Source organism: Ambystoma mexicanum, chromosome 6q, assembly GCF_040938575.1.
Source record: "Ambystoma mexicanum isolate Mex_15411 chromosome 6q, UKY_AmexF1_1, whole genome shotgun sequence".
NCBI classification, from domain to species: domain Eukaryota; kingdom Metazoa; phylum Chordata; class Amphibia; order Caudata; family Ambystomatidae; genus Ambystoma; species Ambystoma mexicanum.
In genome coordinates, this window is record NC_090937.1 from 615,951,523 (window position 1) to 615,967,974 (window position 16,452).

Below are 16,452 nucleotides of genomic sequence, written 5' to 3' on the forward strand. Positions count from 1 at the left end.
TTAGAGCATCGGTGCATGCATTTGTAGTCACCACTCACTGATGTGACCCCTAGCGGTCTCCCATCTAGATCCTCGTTGCAGGCGACATCGTGTCCTGCCGGGCACGCAGTCAATCAAGGAATCAATGCTATGCGCCTGTAAGGTCCTCAGTGGTCCGAACCTGGCGAGGCATTCATCCTCCTATACTTCCTGGACCCTGGTATACGCCTCCGCTTTGGGTCTTGGACGCGCCATTGCCTGTCGTCATCCAGTCTCCCCCCTTGATTTGCTGTTACGCTCACCTGGTATCCACGGGGATGCCACCCATCCCTGGTTGGATGATTTGCACTCTCGAGCCCTCTCCCGGTCCCTTGGCCTCTGGTTAAAGATGGGTCTGCAATATAAGAGAGCTGGATTCAATATCAGGTTGTCTTTATGTTTTCCCACCTCCCTTGGCCTCAACTCCTTCCTCCCCCTTGGGGCCTCTCCTCACCTTAATATTGTAAAAGGTGGATTCTCCGTCCTGCTCCTCGTGGTAGGGGCGTGTAGATGTGGGGGGACGAGCAGCGACCAAGTTACTTCACTGGTGCAAGCCCCCCTTTGGGAATCCAGTCCTGCTGTGACTCCATAGGTTTGCTGCTTTACAGTCTTTATATGCAGTTCTTATGTTCCTCTTAGTTCAAATAATGTCTTGCTTCTTTCCTTTTAGGCATGGAAAGGTATTTTGGTGTTGTCATGCAGTTTGAAGATGAGCATGGGCCGGCAGGCGAAAGAGCGGTGTGCACGATGCTGTCCGGTGAGTAATGTGCGATGCACGGCACTGTTTCGCCTTTTATATTGCTATCCTGTGTCTTTTCTCTCCTTGCAGGTTGCGATGTTCCTCGCCGAGCGTGGTAATGTTACACCAATGATACTGACCAGGAGATGACTAACCAGGTAAGAATTGTGTGGCTTTCTTCATTCAGGAGGAAACGTGAGTAAACGCTTACTAATGCTGCCTTTCTTTCTCCTCTTTCCAGGTTATGGTATTCCAGGATGTATGCAGTGCCGGATGATGGACTTTGTACCTTCAGGTGAGTGGAAATGAAGTCGGCGATGGATTGAAGACAGGATACTGTTCCAGGTTAGTTTCGTAGTGTTCTTTCTCTCTCTGCAGGTCCTTGGTTTCAGGTAAATTGGCATCAAAGAACTGGACACAGTGAGTGTTACGCTGCCCACAGCAGAATAACGCAAAGCATGTTCTGCTGTTTGGGTGCAGTTTAAATAGTCTCAGGTAAAGTAAACCAGGTAAAATAGTCCCAGGCCTGCCACACCCAAAAGACTAGACCGCATAGCTCAGTTCCTTGTAACTGAGTTATGTGTGTGCCTCCATGTTGGCTGAACCCCCACCCCTCCCAAGTTAAATAATCCCAAGTAAATAGTCCCATTCTAATGTTGGTCTTCATGATGGTTATGAGCCTGGGACTGACTCCCAAAGGTGCAGGACTGACTCCAAGAGAGTCTTGGATGAGGTTTTATGGCCTTTGACCTGGCCCTCACTGGAAGGCTGACTTGCCAGTGAGGGCCACGGGCAAGAGTCATGACATTCGCCTCATTCTCCTCGTTTCCCAAAAGGGCAGTTGTGCAATTCTGGACATCCTTCTCCGTTCTCTGTCGTATCGTGCTCCCCTCCCACTCAAATGTGAGCGAGAATAGGTAGCCCCAGAGATACCAGACACCTTTTTCTTTGAGCCATCTGATAAGTGGCATACACATCCGTCTCACAGCCAGCGTGAGTGACGACAGGTCCTGGTAAATCGACAATATCGCTGTGTCCAGAAGGATCTGTGGGGTGCGCTTGGCTTTCTCAAGGATCCTAGCCTTATCGGCATAGTTGTGGAACCGTGCTAGGACACTCTTCGGACCCCCCGCAATCCCTCCAGCTCTATGTATTTTCGGTTAATCGATGGACTCATCCTGGACTCGTCCTCAGGATTTTCATGATCATATGAAGAGACCTTTTCAAGTCCTGTTCAGTTTCCCCTTCTCTGTCTGGAACGCCGAAGATATGTAGGTTGTTCAGACGGTCCCGGTTCTCCAAATCATTTATTTTCAGACGGAACTCCTCCTACCTGGCTTCTATCTCTGTAATCCTTTGATCTATTTGGGACTCAAGCGTGCCAAGGGAGGTAGGATTATGTTCAACCTCTTCCAGTCTTTCTTCCATCTTGTCAATCCTCTGTGTTATTTTATCGACTTTCCCACCAATCTCCGCCCTCATGCTTTTAATTTCGTTTAGCAGGGCTGCTACACCACTCTTAGTTGCTGCGCCTTCTGTTCCTGGTGTTGCCATTCTGGAACCTGGGGAAGAGCTTGAGTCGGTGCGGTGTGGAACAAACCGATATGCTGCAAGCTTCTGCCTTATGTCCATATATCTCCTGCTTGCTACAGCATCAGCAGGATGTGCTATGTATCGTCCCGTACACTACTGCTCCAGCTGCTTCATAGTGAAGTCACAGTTTCTGAGGAGGACCTGTTCAGGTATCACCCTCCGTTCCGTTCTCCAGTTGCAATGTATGCAAGCTCCAGGTCCGTAATAAGCTGTCTATGGAGGAGGGCACACGCCCCTAGGAAGGGGGCCCAACTCTCTCAATAGCAGTCGTGTGTCGAAATCACAGAAGTAGGTCACTAGTTTTAGGGATTCGCCATTGAGGGGGGAGGCTGGCCAAACCTCTGTTCACAAGGGCCCATCAATGATTACTGTCGTGACTCCTAGGACTTTGGTCCGGCGACGACTTGTAATTCTGGGGAGGGTCATCTTCTCGTGATGGCTGTGTCTGCAACACCTATAGGCGGGCACACGCCACGGTGTCGGGGGCCCAACCCTCTAATAGTCTCTTGTGCAGTCTGGCCAGTTGCGTCCACTGCGATGCGTGAAGACTGATTCTTCTTCAGTAGTCAAAAAACCTTATAGAGGTGGTGATTACCATACAATACTCTCCCGTAGAGAGAAATACTGGATTCATACACTGAACACACTACTCCCTAGGGCCCTCAACGATGAATTCCCGCTGAAATGCTTCGTTTAATGAGGCATGAGTAATAAGTGTTACATCCCTGAAATAAGGTATCTATTGTGTAGTCTATTTGCCTATTTATTATACACCATCATTATGAATGACGTGTTCTTTTCTTTTCTATAAACTATTTAAAATGGGATGTGCTGTATAATCATGCCATTATACAGACAGTGATTATCTGCCTCTGCATTCATAAATTCAGCACCCTGTGAGACACGTATACAGACCTGATGTAACAATCATGTTCCCACCCTTATTTTTCATATTGTAAATCCAAAGCCAACCAACTACAATTTGAATGACCCGTTTTCAACCTACAGGCCGCCCGGTCTCCATTGACTGTATGCCACTGTACTCTTATACCTCTGTTAGCCTCTACTTGGTTCACCTTGGTGATTTCCATTGACATTAGAATATGTTACAACATGGACACCGCCGTCTTCCTGTTCCTGCGAGCTATACATCTTAAACTAGTTCCAGCGGTAGTCTGTCATTTGTTTTTATGGATTACGCAGCATACGTACAGTCTAATCCGCACAGGAGGGTCCTTCGCTCCACACAGAGCATCCCTCGCCTAGCAATAGTCTCCATCCACGCACGAGTACCCTCGGCCTGGATGCGCGACCCGTATTGAAGATTAACCCGATGCCGGATTTAGATCTCTGCTATTCTATTAAAGACCGCGCTATATTGTCATTACATTAAGCCTCCTCACTTATAAACAAACCGTTTTTTCTAAATTCTATGCGTCCTAGCGATTGCTTCCCTATACTGACTTTTAGCTCTTTTGGGCCATCCACAGACTCTGACATCATGATACGACCAGCCTTGACCTGAGATTGCACGCTATTTCAGCTCTCAGACTCCAGGACTCTATTGTACCTTGACGGCTATACACCACGCCAGGGTGAGTCCCGGCCTTTTTGTGACCTAATTTAGTTTGTGGCCACTTTGTTACCACTCAATGTTCACTTTCATATAATTAATTACCTGCACTGTTCATTGCAGGGTAATGGGCTCCTGCACAGTTGAATTTCTGATCAATTTAGTGACCTATATTTCTCTGAACTCTTCTTCCTAAAGTAACCACTAAATGCAGCAGCACCAAGGGACCTCCGGGTCATGGTGAGTGAGTGTCTAGCTCTTATCTTCCTCACACACTTAAGTTGCTGTTCCCTCCGCTTGATTTTGCCATTTGAAATTTCTCCTGTCTATTGACTAGTGAGGCCATTCTAGATTGGGTTGTTTGTTGCTTTGGATATAATGTAACAGATATTGTATAAATGAAGTTCAATTATGCTTTTTTATGACTGTAGACACATTGTGACATACATCACAAGGATGAAATGCAACAGTGCAATTATGGATATAACGCATTCTGTTGAATTTGCTGGATAGCTACACAACTGAATTTTTCTACTTGAATTTTTAAGTAGTTTCCTTGAATTGATACTTTTGCGTCTTTGTGACACAACATAAAGGTGTGCAGGGGATGGGAGGGTTCCATTTTGGATCCTCTTTTCTTAGCTTTTGTATATTTAGGTGGTCCTGTGCCAGGGCTATTTTTCCTCCCCCGCACCCATACGTTTTTGCCCGTTTTCCTTAAAACTTGTAACTTCTCAACTATTAATTTAAGAGTGTGCACTTTCTATTCCTCTTTATTCTTCTTCAGGTGTGCAAGGCTGTGTAATTTTTTCAGACTGTGAGGCCTTTACCTGCCCTGTCTTGGTGCGGAGAGGGCTGCAGGTCTTCTCTTTTGGAGGAGGGCACACCTGTTATGTTTCTCCAGGTCTCGAATGTCTATCAGTGCAGCCTATACTGATCCGTGGGGTGACTCACTAAAACCTCTATGTGATTCCCTCCCTTCATAAGTTATGCCAGGACACCAAATACCATATGACCTTATCAGTATTCGATTTGGACGTCTTCAGGATGATTCCAGGAGTGAGGCCCAGATCAAAACAGCCTCATGTGCCAGGGGCCGCACTGCAAGTGTCTGCTTATCCCCTGCAAGCCATAATTATATTCCGTTTTCAGCGCCGCGGGTCTGCCACTGTTTTCAATCAATGTGCCTGTCCCAGAGTGTCAGGTCCTGTGAGAGAACGTATATTCCCTTCTGGTGTGGAGTATGGAGCAGTGGGTTGGCTGAATGACAACCACAACCCCATACCTTGTTTATCCGGAGGTCAGAAAAAGAAATGGGGGGGTGATTCAGGTCTGCAGCGTCTTCGGTCGTCTCTGGGGTACAATAGTTGGTGTGGGGTAGCCAGGATGTGAGCACCAGCAGAGGACCTCGAATGAATACGTGCACCGAGGTGAAGCAGTCAGAGGCTGCACGTCGTGACACCCATATGCCATCACTAGTTATGGCGTAATCAAGAGGTGTTCTCGAACCTCCTTTTCCTGGGTTGTCATCACATGGGCTAGGCACCGTCAGGTCTAGGGCCCCGGGCGGTGCTTCTAATGCGAATTATCCACGTTGCGCTTCCCAATAGGAGACCGCTCTCAGTTCACTGTGCTCGGCGAGCAGTGCATTTACAGTGGGGGCATCAGAAAACCTTCAGCTGCGTCTCGTAGTATGCAGGCGTCTGCTCTCCGGGAACGGGTGCTATAGGGTAGGACTGTTCCTTTTTACAGTCTTATTTTCCCCAAAGCGGCCGCGTTGTGTGCTCGCTGGTGTACTGGGAGGGGGGGGTCGGGCCACAGCACGGGACCAGAGGGGAGAGAGGCACCGGCTGGCTCACCTTCGGGTGTGACGTGGGGTGCTGCTCCTCGACCGCTCCTGCAGCCATATCTCTTCCTCTTGTATGTCACTGGAGGGGGGGCCGTCTATGTCGCCGGCCGCAGATAGGATGCCCTCCAGAAGAGAGGATATCTCTGCTTCGGGCTGCTTCTCTGGCGGTGTTCCGCCGCTGAGTTCACGTTGGGATTTCCAGCTGCGCACCCAGCGCCGATTTGCTCTCGCTTTGAGCAGCACAGGTCGGACCAGGCCGAGGGCTCAATATGCAAATGTAAAATAGTCGGTTTCTTAGAGACTCCTATTTCCTCCACCTTGCTCAGGTCCAGGAGGGCATGTTCCCATCAAAGTCCTGCTAAATTGCTGCGGGGGGGGGGGGGGGAGGGGGAGTTAGTGGGGGCTCAAGCCACTTTTTGGACCGTGTGACTCGGAGCTCACACGGAGGCAGAGCTCATCCATGCGCCCTCTGGTGGCGAGTTCGTCCTGCTGGTTTTTTACTCTTTTTCTAGTGATATTACCCTTCCCTCTAGTTTGGTTGCTAAGATTTTCGAAACCCGCCGTCGTTCAGCCCCTGCGCTAATGAGTCATCCTCTCACTACAGTTTTCATGGCATCCCAGACTATATCTGTTGCCGTGTCGGCTGTCGTGTTTTCCGTAAAGTAGTTGGTTAATATTTCGCCGGTTTCCCTTTTAATGCTCTTGTCTAAAAGAATGGTGTTGCATGATTTCCAATATCTCCGGGAGGGACGTGGGGAACCTCTTATGCTTAGGACAGTGGACACTGGGGCATGATCCAAGATCATTCAAGTGTGCATCTCTACCTCGTCCAGGCATGGGTATAGAGCACTTGTGACTAGCAAAAGGTCTATTCTCGAGAAACCCCTATGCGCATAGTAATAGTGGATAAAATCCCTGATTCCCATATTGGCCAATCTCTGTGCGTCTACCATCTCTGTTTCCCTGAGGAGCTTGGCTAGGGTTAATGCTTGGATGTAGTCCGATCTAGTTGGAGGGAGAGTTTTGTCCATTACTGGATCAGGGACCATATTGAAGTCTCCACCTACGAGGAGGTATCCCTCAGTGAACGCCAAGATTATCGGGATTAGGTTCGATAAGAACTTGTCTTGGGCGGTGTTAGGGCAGTACACGACCGCAATAGTGATAGGCTGTTCTACGAGTTGCTCTTTCACTAAAATATATCTGCCTCCTGGGTCTCGCCGAACCGTGATTCCTGTTAGAGGGACATTCTCACTCAATAAAATTGCTACTTCTCTCTTTTTATCCCTAGATGTGGCGAAGAATGTCTTTTTGTATCTTTTGAATCTGATGCGCTTTTCGTCAGTCTGCAGCAGGTGAGTCTCCTGGAGGAGCACTATATCTTCAGCCAGTAGATTAAGCTTGTGCTCCACAGATCTACGCTTCACCGGGAAATTGAGGCCTTGGACATTCCATGTAAGGTTTACGATTTCACTCTCATCATCCAACCCCATGAGGTTCCTTGGTGGGTTTGGTTTTGAGTACTTTCTTGTCACCCCCCCATGTGCGTTCCCTGTATGGTATTGTTCTGGCTGTGTGTTTTTGTGATGCCTTCAGATGTCAGTATGTTGTTAACTTTCGCTATTGGTGGGAGTGGGAGTATCGATCCACTCTCCTCACTTCTTATTGCTCCCCCCTTCATATTCATCATACCCAATGTGGTAACTGGTAGTGCTCCAACATCGAGCAAATGTGGCCAACTGGGCCCAACGTGTCATCAGCAGGACATAATGTCAATTCGGACTCTTAGTGTATTATGGAGTGTGCGTGCAACTTTTCTTTGGTTTGTTCCTAGACTGATATCATGGGTTCCCATAATCCCCTGCCCCCAGCCCCTTACAGCCCCCTGTCTCTGCTTTTCCCCGGACAGTTATGTGTTTCCAACCGCTTGCTTACACCATTGTTAAGTTAGAGACCTCTGGGGAAGATCCACTGACTTTAGTTGTTCGTTTAGTTCTTGGACAGCTCAGTCTGGGTTAGGCTTTCTTCGGGGAGGGCCTTGGTTCCTGCGCTTTCTGCTAACTCTTGTCCACTTCATTGCCGCCTGTTTCTTGGTGGGATCTTGAGCAGCGCCTTCCGTTTCGGAATCCTCGCTCAGACCGCCAACCAACCCCCCACCCCTGACGCCTATGAATTTTCCGCTTTTTTCAGGAAGTAGATCTGTTGTTGGACTCCCTCCCAGGTGAATTTTTACATATGTTGGAAAGCCCCAACGGTACGGAACCTTTCTTTCACGCAGCCATTCTTTCAGGAGCTTGAGGGTTTTCCTTTTCTGAAGGGTGGAGTTCGCCTGGTCTTGGTATAGTAGGATAGTAGAGTCTCTGAAAGTGATTTGGTCCATTGACCTGGCTTCTCTCATGATTTCTTCTTTTACTCTAAAAAAGTGAACCCTGGCGAGGACGTCTGGTGGAGATGAGGCTGACTGCCTCGGGACTGTTCTGTGCATCCAGTCTATTTCCAGTGGGGAACCGTCTGGGAGGGTTATTATAAATCTAAATAAGTCTGTTACATAACTCTCCAGGTCTGAGTCTGAGATTGAAGTTGGGATTTGTGGGATGTTTTTACCCATGCATCCGAGCCCTACCAGAAAAACTGTGCATTACTGGCATTGAAAACATCATGATGGCCAGAGCTTCCCAGAAAATGCACAGGGAAATGCATGAAGAATAGGCTGCCACCCATTTTTGCTGATGTTATGGGCACAGAAGGGCACTGCCTAAAACCACCATTGGGCTACACACAGTAGCCTGAAACCATTGCAAAAGGGGCAATGCTGATTGCCAAAAGAAACCCACAACTATTGAGAATTAATTTCTTCGATGGGCACAAAATTATTTTACTGCAGAACCACACCAGTGCCATGTGCTGAACCTGGATAATATACTTCCATGTAAAATCTCTTGTTTGGAATGCATTAATTCAAGACTGATCCAAAAAATGGACGCAGTACCGATAAATACCTCAAGGCGGCGCTAGCGGTCTAAACTCTGACAGGGAAACTGCATGTCAGGAGTTGCAGGAGAGCCCTTTACATCAAAGGCTGGGAGTTAATTAAAATCTTAACCACATGCTGTTCCCAGAAGACAATCTGATTTAATTAATAGGCCAAAAGGCTAGGAACCTTTCTCACCTCAGGAAGCCCAGGAAACCACATGGTCATACTAACCAAATACAAAGTGGCTCCCTGGTCTGCTGACCTCAACCTCCCAGAGACCACACAATAGGCTCTTGCACTTGAATAGAATATGCTGATGTTGACTGTTGACTGTACACAAAGAGCTCCCAGCAGAAGAGACATGTGATCACTGACCCACCCAAGTCTTGGAGGCGGACTCCAACACTCTGAGAACTGAATTGAAAGCAAAATATATATTTTACAGAAACAATGATAACTCTTGGTAACCGGATGACAGAAATGTGAAATGTGGGGAACCTTAAAATGGAAACTTTGCCTACAATTCAAGCCCAAACTCCAATTTGTGTGATGTTCTTGGGCAAAACCCTGCCATTTATAGACACCACAGACACTGTATTTAAGCTAGACAAATGGAAAGTTACTGACATATGTGTAGTAGGAGGGTGTATATGTGTATCAATTTTAATGAAAAACCAATGTTGCATAACCCACTAAAAAGCGCAAAATATTGCCATTTCTGGATGCAAGCTCTTAGAAACATCAGAGTTTGAACAGAGTATACCTCATGTGATACGGGATGGGTGCATGTAATTTCAAACCACTGTGTATCTATGAAATATGTCTTTAGGTCAAATATAGATTTGTGTGTAATTTGACAGGGGAGTGTCCTTTCTGCAAGCCATTAAATGACATCATTCTGGCACACAATCCTGCTCTCCAATGAGAACGCAAAGAATTCTCCAACCTATCAGAACTCTGAAGGGGTTGGGCCTAGAAAGCTAGCCTCTCCACCCACTTTCAAACCACATAAAAAGGGACCACTGAAATCTAGAGAGGAGTTCATTTTCCATTTTGTTGCGGGAAGCTTTGCTGGACCACACAACATCCAGAAGATACCAGTTCCAGACTGACTCCAGCTACATATTCCAGAACCTAGAACTTATACTTTAGAACCTAAATCAGAGGCCTAAAATCACAAGCTGAGTTCTCTGCCGCAGGTCTCAAATCATTGCAAGCTACTCAGAGCCGGGCGAGCTGCTTGAATCCCTTGCCAAGAACTTTTGCCAGGACCAGTGCAGAGATCCAGGAGCCGTGCAGAGACCGCTGTATCCGGACAGACCAGACCAGAGATCCAGAGTGACCCAGACCGCTGTGAGCAGAACCAGAGAGCTGACCCAGATCACTGTGAAGTGCCGAGACCAGAACCGGAGTCCAGTCCAAAACCTGACCAGATCCGTGGCAAGGCCTATTTCAAAAATATATTGTGAGTACCTAGCAGAACTGTGCAGAACCAATCTCTTAGTTAAAATAATCTAATCCAAACTATTTTAATCTAACCAGAACTGCCTCCTAGAAGTTGTCACTTGTTATTTTGTAAAGCTGCACAACTGTCACCTGCCAATTCTGAAGCTGCAAGCTGTCATCTGTCATTTTGAGTTTTACTTTAAATCCGAAAATCTACCTTTATTAAATCGTCCGTATCTCTTGAACCGTTTGGGCTACGAACTTGGTTTAACTTTCCTCTGAAAGCTTAGAATCTAACCTTTCGAACAAGCCTAGATTCACGCACTCACGAATTTTGCCGCGATTTGCGATTTGGCCCGATTTCTTCACTTGTAAAAAGATAGCGGCTTTTGCCTGAACTGCTAAAATTCGTTTGCATCTTAAGAACCATCCCTGAATCATTGCTAAAGTGAGCCTGAACTCATCCCAAGTATCTCTCACTCACCCTGAACCTCCTAAAGGAAATTAAAAGCATTTTCAGCATATTTCTCACTTCATTGCCACCACATTCAAAGCACTTGGGCCTGTGTTTTAAAACTCATACCCGTTTTCTCTAAGCTTGCTGGGGTGGGAATTGTATTTCGTATTGTATTTGATTGCATTCCTGAGAACTGTGCGTGTTACTTCCATCTCCTTCCATTTCTTACATTGCATAGGGGAGGGGGGTGAATTGCCAGAGAAAAAGTGATTATCTTATCTTTTGCTAAAATCATATCAAGTATTTCTGTACTGCATTTTTTCTCCTCATTGCTTTTCCCTTGAAATCATAAAAGTATTTTTGCTACTTTATCCATCCTATACTAACTCCTCATTGATTATAAAGAAGTGTGCTAGTGTCAGATTACCCATTGTTGATTAACAGTATATTTATAAGGGCGATATCGATTATTAATTTATTATAAAAGCGTGGTATCTATATTTTGTTTTATTTCTCAAATAAACCTTTTAAACTTCCAAAACAAAACTACTTCTTGGCTCAGTGGGGTCAGGAGGATTCTAAGAGGGGTGTTATAGGGGTAGTCATCCAGAACTCATGAACTGGACATAAAGATATATCAATAAGGGTTTCCATTCAGTATCCCAGACTAGGCATTGACTTAGCTGTAGTGTTGAATTGAATCTTCTTACAGATTCCCGGGAGGCAGATATTATTACGTCTCAACCCGTTTTCCTTATCCTCCTGCTTTGCCTCCAGCGCTTCACATCTCACATCTAGGGCTGCCATCCTGTCCTGCCCTTTCTCCCATTCAAATGTTTGGTCACATTATGCATTCTCAATGTCTGCTGTTCGGTTCTCTACAGCTTCAAAACTCTTGTCAAGGGAGTTGATCTTTTTCATAACATCTTCTGTTCCTTTTTGTATCTCCTTCGTTAAGGCTGTGAGCAGGTCTTTCAGATCTGATTTTGTGGCTGATTGGGCCAGATCTGGGGCCTCAGGGCTAAGGCTGGAGCATAACGTTTGCTCCCCTGGTGGGGCCCCTTTCTTCGACTTCTCTGGGATGGTGCTGCTCATCAACGTCGCAATATCCACTTGCTTGGTTGCTTTTCTGATTTTCGCCATTATTTCCTGTTGTTTAGTGCTTGGATTAGAATGGGAGTAGTCGGCTTGTCATTCCTCCGATGATTCAATCTCCCCAGTATTCTCCCTAGGATCTCATGGGCTGGAGAGCCACTCTTCAAGTTGCTTGGCGTGTCAGGTCCTTTAAGCTCCTTAGCTAGAAGTCGCCGTCACTTGGCTCAGCCAGTTCTCCCTTCTATAGCCCGGGGGAATTATCTCTTTGGTGCGTCTTCTTTTACTAGGTCCCTTTCCATGAGGCGGAGGGTTACTTCACAGGCTAAACTGTTAGTGTGTCAGGCTTTGCTTTGCAGCAGGGTACACAGGCTAGGTCTTGGGTGCCCCTTTAGGTAGATTCTGCGTAGTCCCTGGACAATCCTCAGCCAAAGTCCTCCTTTGGGGGCACCGCTTCCACCAGTGTCCCCCTGATGGCACAGGGTGGGCAGCCAGCTCTTTGTGGAGGTGCCCGACACTCGAGGTTCCACGTGTTCCTGTGCTATTTATTCACCCTGTGGGGCCACTTCGTCGTGTGCTGGTCTCACCAGCTTCATCTAGTTCCCCCTGATGTGGCCTGGTGTTTCTATGTTCAGAATGTCACCTTCTTAGAGCCTATTAACAAGGGGGTCCTGGGAGTCCCTCTGCCAGACATTAGTCCTGATTACAAGAGACTTACCCAGAGTCTTTAGCTCACTATCTTTCACAGAGAAGAAATATCCCAAACATATCAGTCTTTGTCCTACCCTGGGGCAGTCCAGCACCGAAATGCTAGGCAATTCTCCTCTGAACAAGAGTACCAACAGAAACCCCAGACACGTGTTTCGGTCTGGTTGGACCTCATCAGTAGGGTGGATCTGTGCCTCTCTAAGAATAGTGAGCAAGGGGTCCACGTCTGGATTCCCCTAGTAACTTAGGGTGAGACCCAAAGTTACTTGAATATGCAAATTAACAAGGGGGGTCCTGGGAGTCCCTCTGCCAGACATTAGTCCTGGTTACAAGAGACTTACCCAGAGTCTTTAGCTCACTATCTTTCACAGAGACCCCCCTTGTTAATTACCTTCTTAGAGCCTTCCAGCTCCACTCCGCATGCATTGGTAAGTGTGGTTACTGCTCCATGGATCAGGCTTGCAGTGAGTCAGCCACCCTTTGCCGTTGGTATGCCAGATAGCTACAGGATCCCAGGAAGGAACTTGGGCTTTGTTTACGAAGCATTCACAGTCCTCTCAGTCCACGGAGGGGTTTTCTGGGGTGGTTGCTCCTCCCTCAGCCACCTGCCAACTTATACCAATCCTTTGGTAGTGGTGTGCTGTGGGGGGCGCTTGGAATGTTATTTATGATCCTTCTTCCCCCTTAGCTCCCCCTGCACCTCCCACCCGCCAGACACTTCAGTAAACTCACAGTGCTATTGGGGGCTCTATGTGTTGAGCTGCACTGAAAACTCCCAATGCCCGTAACAGCTGTGTCACGCTGTTCCCAGTCGTTCCATTTCCGTGCTGATTGGGCAGATGCTGGTGCCCCTTTATCCTTGTGCTCTTTCAGCATGTATCCCCCCACCACTGTTTGCAGTAGTTAGGGTGTAGATGGTAACAGTCTAGATCATACGCCGGTGGGGAACACTGAGCAGGTGCCACCAGAGATGCAGGCAGGGCTCCGGGAGGGCTTGCTGCTGGGTTCTAGTACTCCGGAGTGTGTAATTGCGTTAGGAGTCAAAAGTCGTTGCAGATATGTTGGAGTTGCTGCCCGCTGTGACTACGTTAGCCTACCGACTACGTGACCTACCCTTCTATGGTGGCTCCTCCTTCTTATGATCACCAAGGAACTCCAGAAAGTAGTGGCCGCCATTTTTCTTGCGTTTCTGCGCCAGTCCCGAAAACTTGTACTCAGTTTTACTCTGCAACCCTGGGTTTCTCTGCTTCAGTTTGCAGTCGATTCCTGCTCCTTCCCTTCCTCATTCCATATTTTCAATTTATATACCTTAATGGGCCGAGGAGCCGGCGTAGTTTCGCTCGATGTTTGGAGCCTGCCAGGAGCTTCTAGGGAGACATGCTACTCGCGGCAGCTCTAAGCCACACCCTCTTTTTGATTCTTTTCCTGCAAGAGTCTGCAATAATGCGCAATGGTCAGCTGAATCTCCGACCACGGTTTGGCCTCTATATCTACTAACTTCTTGAGCTGCTTCTGTCCAGGATCTGGCTGCCCTTAGCACAATATATGATAGAACACAGGTATAGATTTTTCCCCAAGATTTGCGCGTCTCCAAGATCCACTTCCCTTGAAAATTCTGAATGTAAACAAGAAGATCATCTCCGTCCTGCATCTTTTTCGTCATTATAACTCCCATATCGGAAGTGTTGGGATACAGTACTCTAAGCGCTTTCCAGACTGCCGTCCTACAATTATTGAACACTGCTCCGTCATGAGCAGTGTAAACTGTAGTAACACCAGCATATCCATACATCATCAACTCTCACACCAAGTATGGGGATCAGGAGACCCTTAATGTCCACTACAGCTAGCGTGTTTCCTCCCATCATTTTTTCTAACTCATGTACCCATTTTCCAGTGCCAGAAGTTAAATCCTGGAGTTTACACCTTAAATTATCCTTTTCCATTGGGGGTCATGGTATATACTGTGGTTTGGCCCCTCCTTTTTCTAACAAGGGAAACTGTGAAGCCCCAAACTCATTCTCATCTCTCATCATTTGTCTGTCCACTGCAGGGACAATATACCCACATCGCCTTCTTCCTGGTAGCGATCTTAATCTGGGCACATAAGGCGGCGACTGCTCTCTCTCACCATGGAGTTGCCCTGTAGGTCGGTTTGACTGTGTCACTGGTTCTGACACTCTAGTTACAGGTGCGTTTAAATCTGACCATCTGACTTCTTTCTCCATCGAAAACTTCCCTCAGGACCACATACGTTCCCGCTCTCTTCCCCATGTAAGGTGTCTCTGTCTTCGTCCGACATTTCTTGTGCCCAACTCGTGCAACTTCTCCCCTCATCATCTCTATTCAGAGTCAGTCTATCTAGAGACAACTCCTTTTGCCTCGTAATAGATAAGGCTCCCTCTGTGTCATACAACGGAGTGCTCTCAAGTCAATAATTTTTTCCCATCCCCTTTGAGTCTGGGCTTTCATGTCATGGTATACTGTACCGATCGCTTCCCCAATGCTCCTAGAGTCAAACTCGTCTTCTAGATCTACTCTTGACGGACCTGGTAATGACTCATATTCTGCGAAGAATTCCTCTATATCCTCCCATGCTACTTCTGGCTCAGTATCCCTTATCTCTTTTTCCAGGAGCTCGAGATTGCGTGCTCTCTGCCTTCTTTTACGTTCCAGATCATCGTCAAATTCTCTTAATTTCCTTACTTCCTCTTTGACTCTGTCTTCTTCCTTTTTCTTCATATCCCTTCTCTCGTTTGCCCTGTGTATCTCCTCATCTTTTTGTCTCTGTATTCTCTTATCCCTTAACTTCTGTTCCTCTTCTATTCTTTTTCGCTCTAGCCTTTCCTGCTCATCTATCGCTCTCTGTCTGTTATCTTGTTTTCTTTGCTCTTCTGCTCTCTCATTTTCTTGACTGCTCCTCTTGGTATAACTGCTCTCGTCTTTGCCTATCTTTCCTTTGTCTTTCAATCGTTCCTCTCTTTGTTTATCTTTTTTATCTTGCTCGTCTTGATCTTCCCTTCGTCTTACATCCTCAATGCTTTTACCTCGAGTTTGAGAAAAATCTGACCACCCATCCATTCTTTCTGTAAAAGCGCCATCTCATCAGCTTTATCTCTTTCTCCTTTGCATCTCTTTATTTCTCTTCCTATATCTAGAGATGTGCTTGCTCGATCACTTCTCTCTTTATCGTGTCTCTCCCTGTCCCTCAGGACTTTAGGGATTGCATCTCTCTCCGTACTTTTATCTGGACCCTCATCACTACTTTGCATAGGTGACTCATATGCCGGGTTACTCTGTCGCTGCCTTAAGATCCCTCAGTGGGTATAACCCATCGTCTTTCTTGCTCTCGTCTTCTATTTCAACCAGGGCAGGAGGAGCAGAGGGCTCCTCACGCCCCTCTTTGCATACATTAAGTATTCAATCTACAGGGGGTGTTCATCTCGCTCCTCCTGGTAAATTTTCCAGAGCTCTAAGCTCGCTAGGCGCTTTTCTAGCTTCTTCCCAGTATATGCTGCATGCAAATATGTCGTCATATGCTGCAAAATTGCCTTTGATAGTGACCCTCCTTGCAGACACGGCATAAACATTTTATCTGTGGTTCCTTTAACCCATTCCGCACTATACTGTCTAAACTTGGGTGCATGTTTTGGCAACTGCTTGCAGAGATGCACAAGTGGCGTAATATCCTCCATTCTCAACTCGTCTACTCTTAACCTGTTTTTACACTCATTTGTTTTTAATCACAGTTTTAAACTGTATGTTTCATCAAAAATAATACAATATGAGTGAGCATCAATCGTTGCAAGCTCCAATCCCGTTAACCACAATTTTTACTTTAATCGTGCTAATAAAACAACCATCAAGTTCAATTTTTAAAAACGATAATTTTTTTTCTGTTTATGACATCATCAAACAGAGAAACTCGACCGTTCACATACATCTTCTACAATCTTTTCTCTAAGACTTGTCTTGCCCTCTAAAATACTTCATACAAAGTGTA

The 16,452-nt window shown here is 46.7% G+C and overlaps 1 protein-coding gene across 3 annotated transcripts in view; it reads right to left on the reverse strand.

Moving 5' to 3' along the window:
- The window catches only part of INTU (inturned planar cell polarity protein), a 1,700,152-nt gene that overhangs the window by 1,481,313 nt on the left and 202,387 nt on the right, over nt 1–16,452 (reverse strand). The window contains exon 1 of one of the 3 annotated variants that reach the window (XM_069631110.1): nt 282–343. The exons of the other annotated variants lie outside the window; for them this stretch is intronic. Within the exon in view, the coding sequence (XP_069487211.1) occupies nt 282–307 (26 nt within the window). The 5' untranslated portion in view covers nt 308–343. Of the gene's footprint in view, nt 1–281; nt 344–16,452 lie in introns of those variants that run through there. 3 annotated transcript variants of the gene reach the window in all.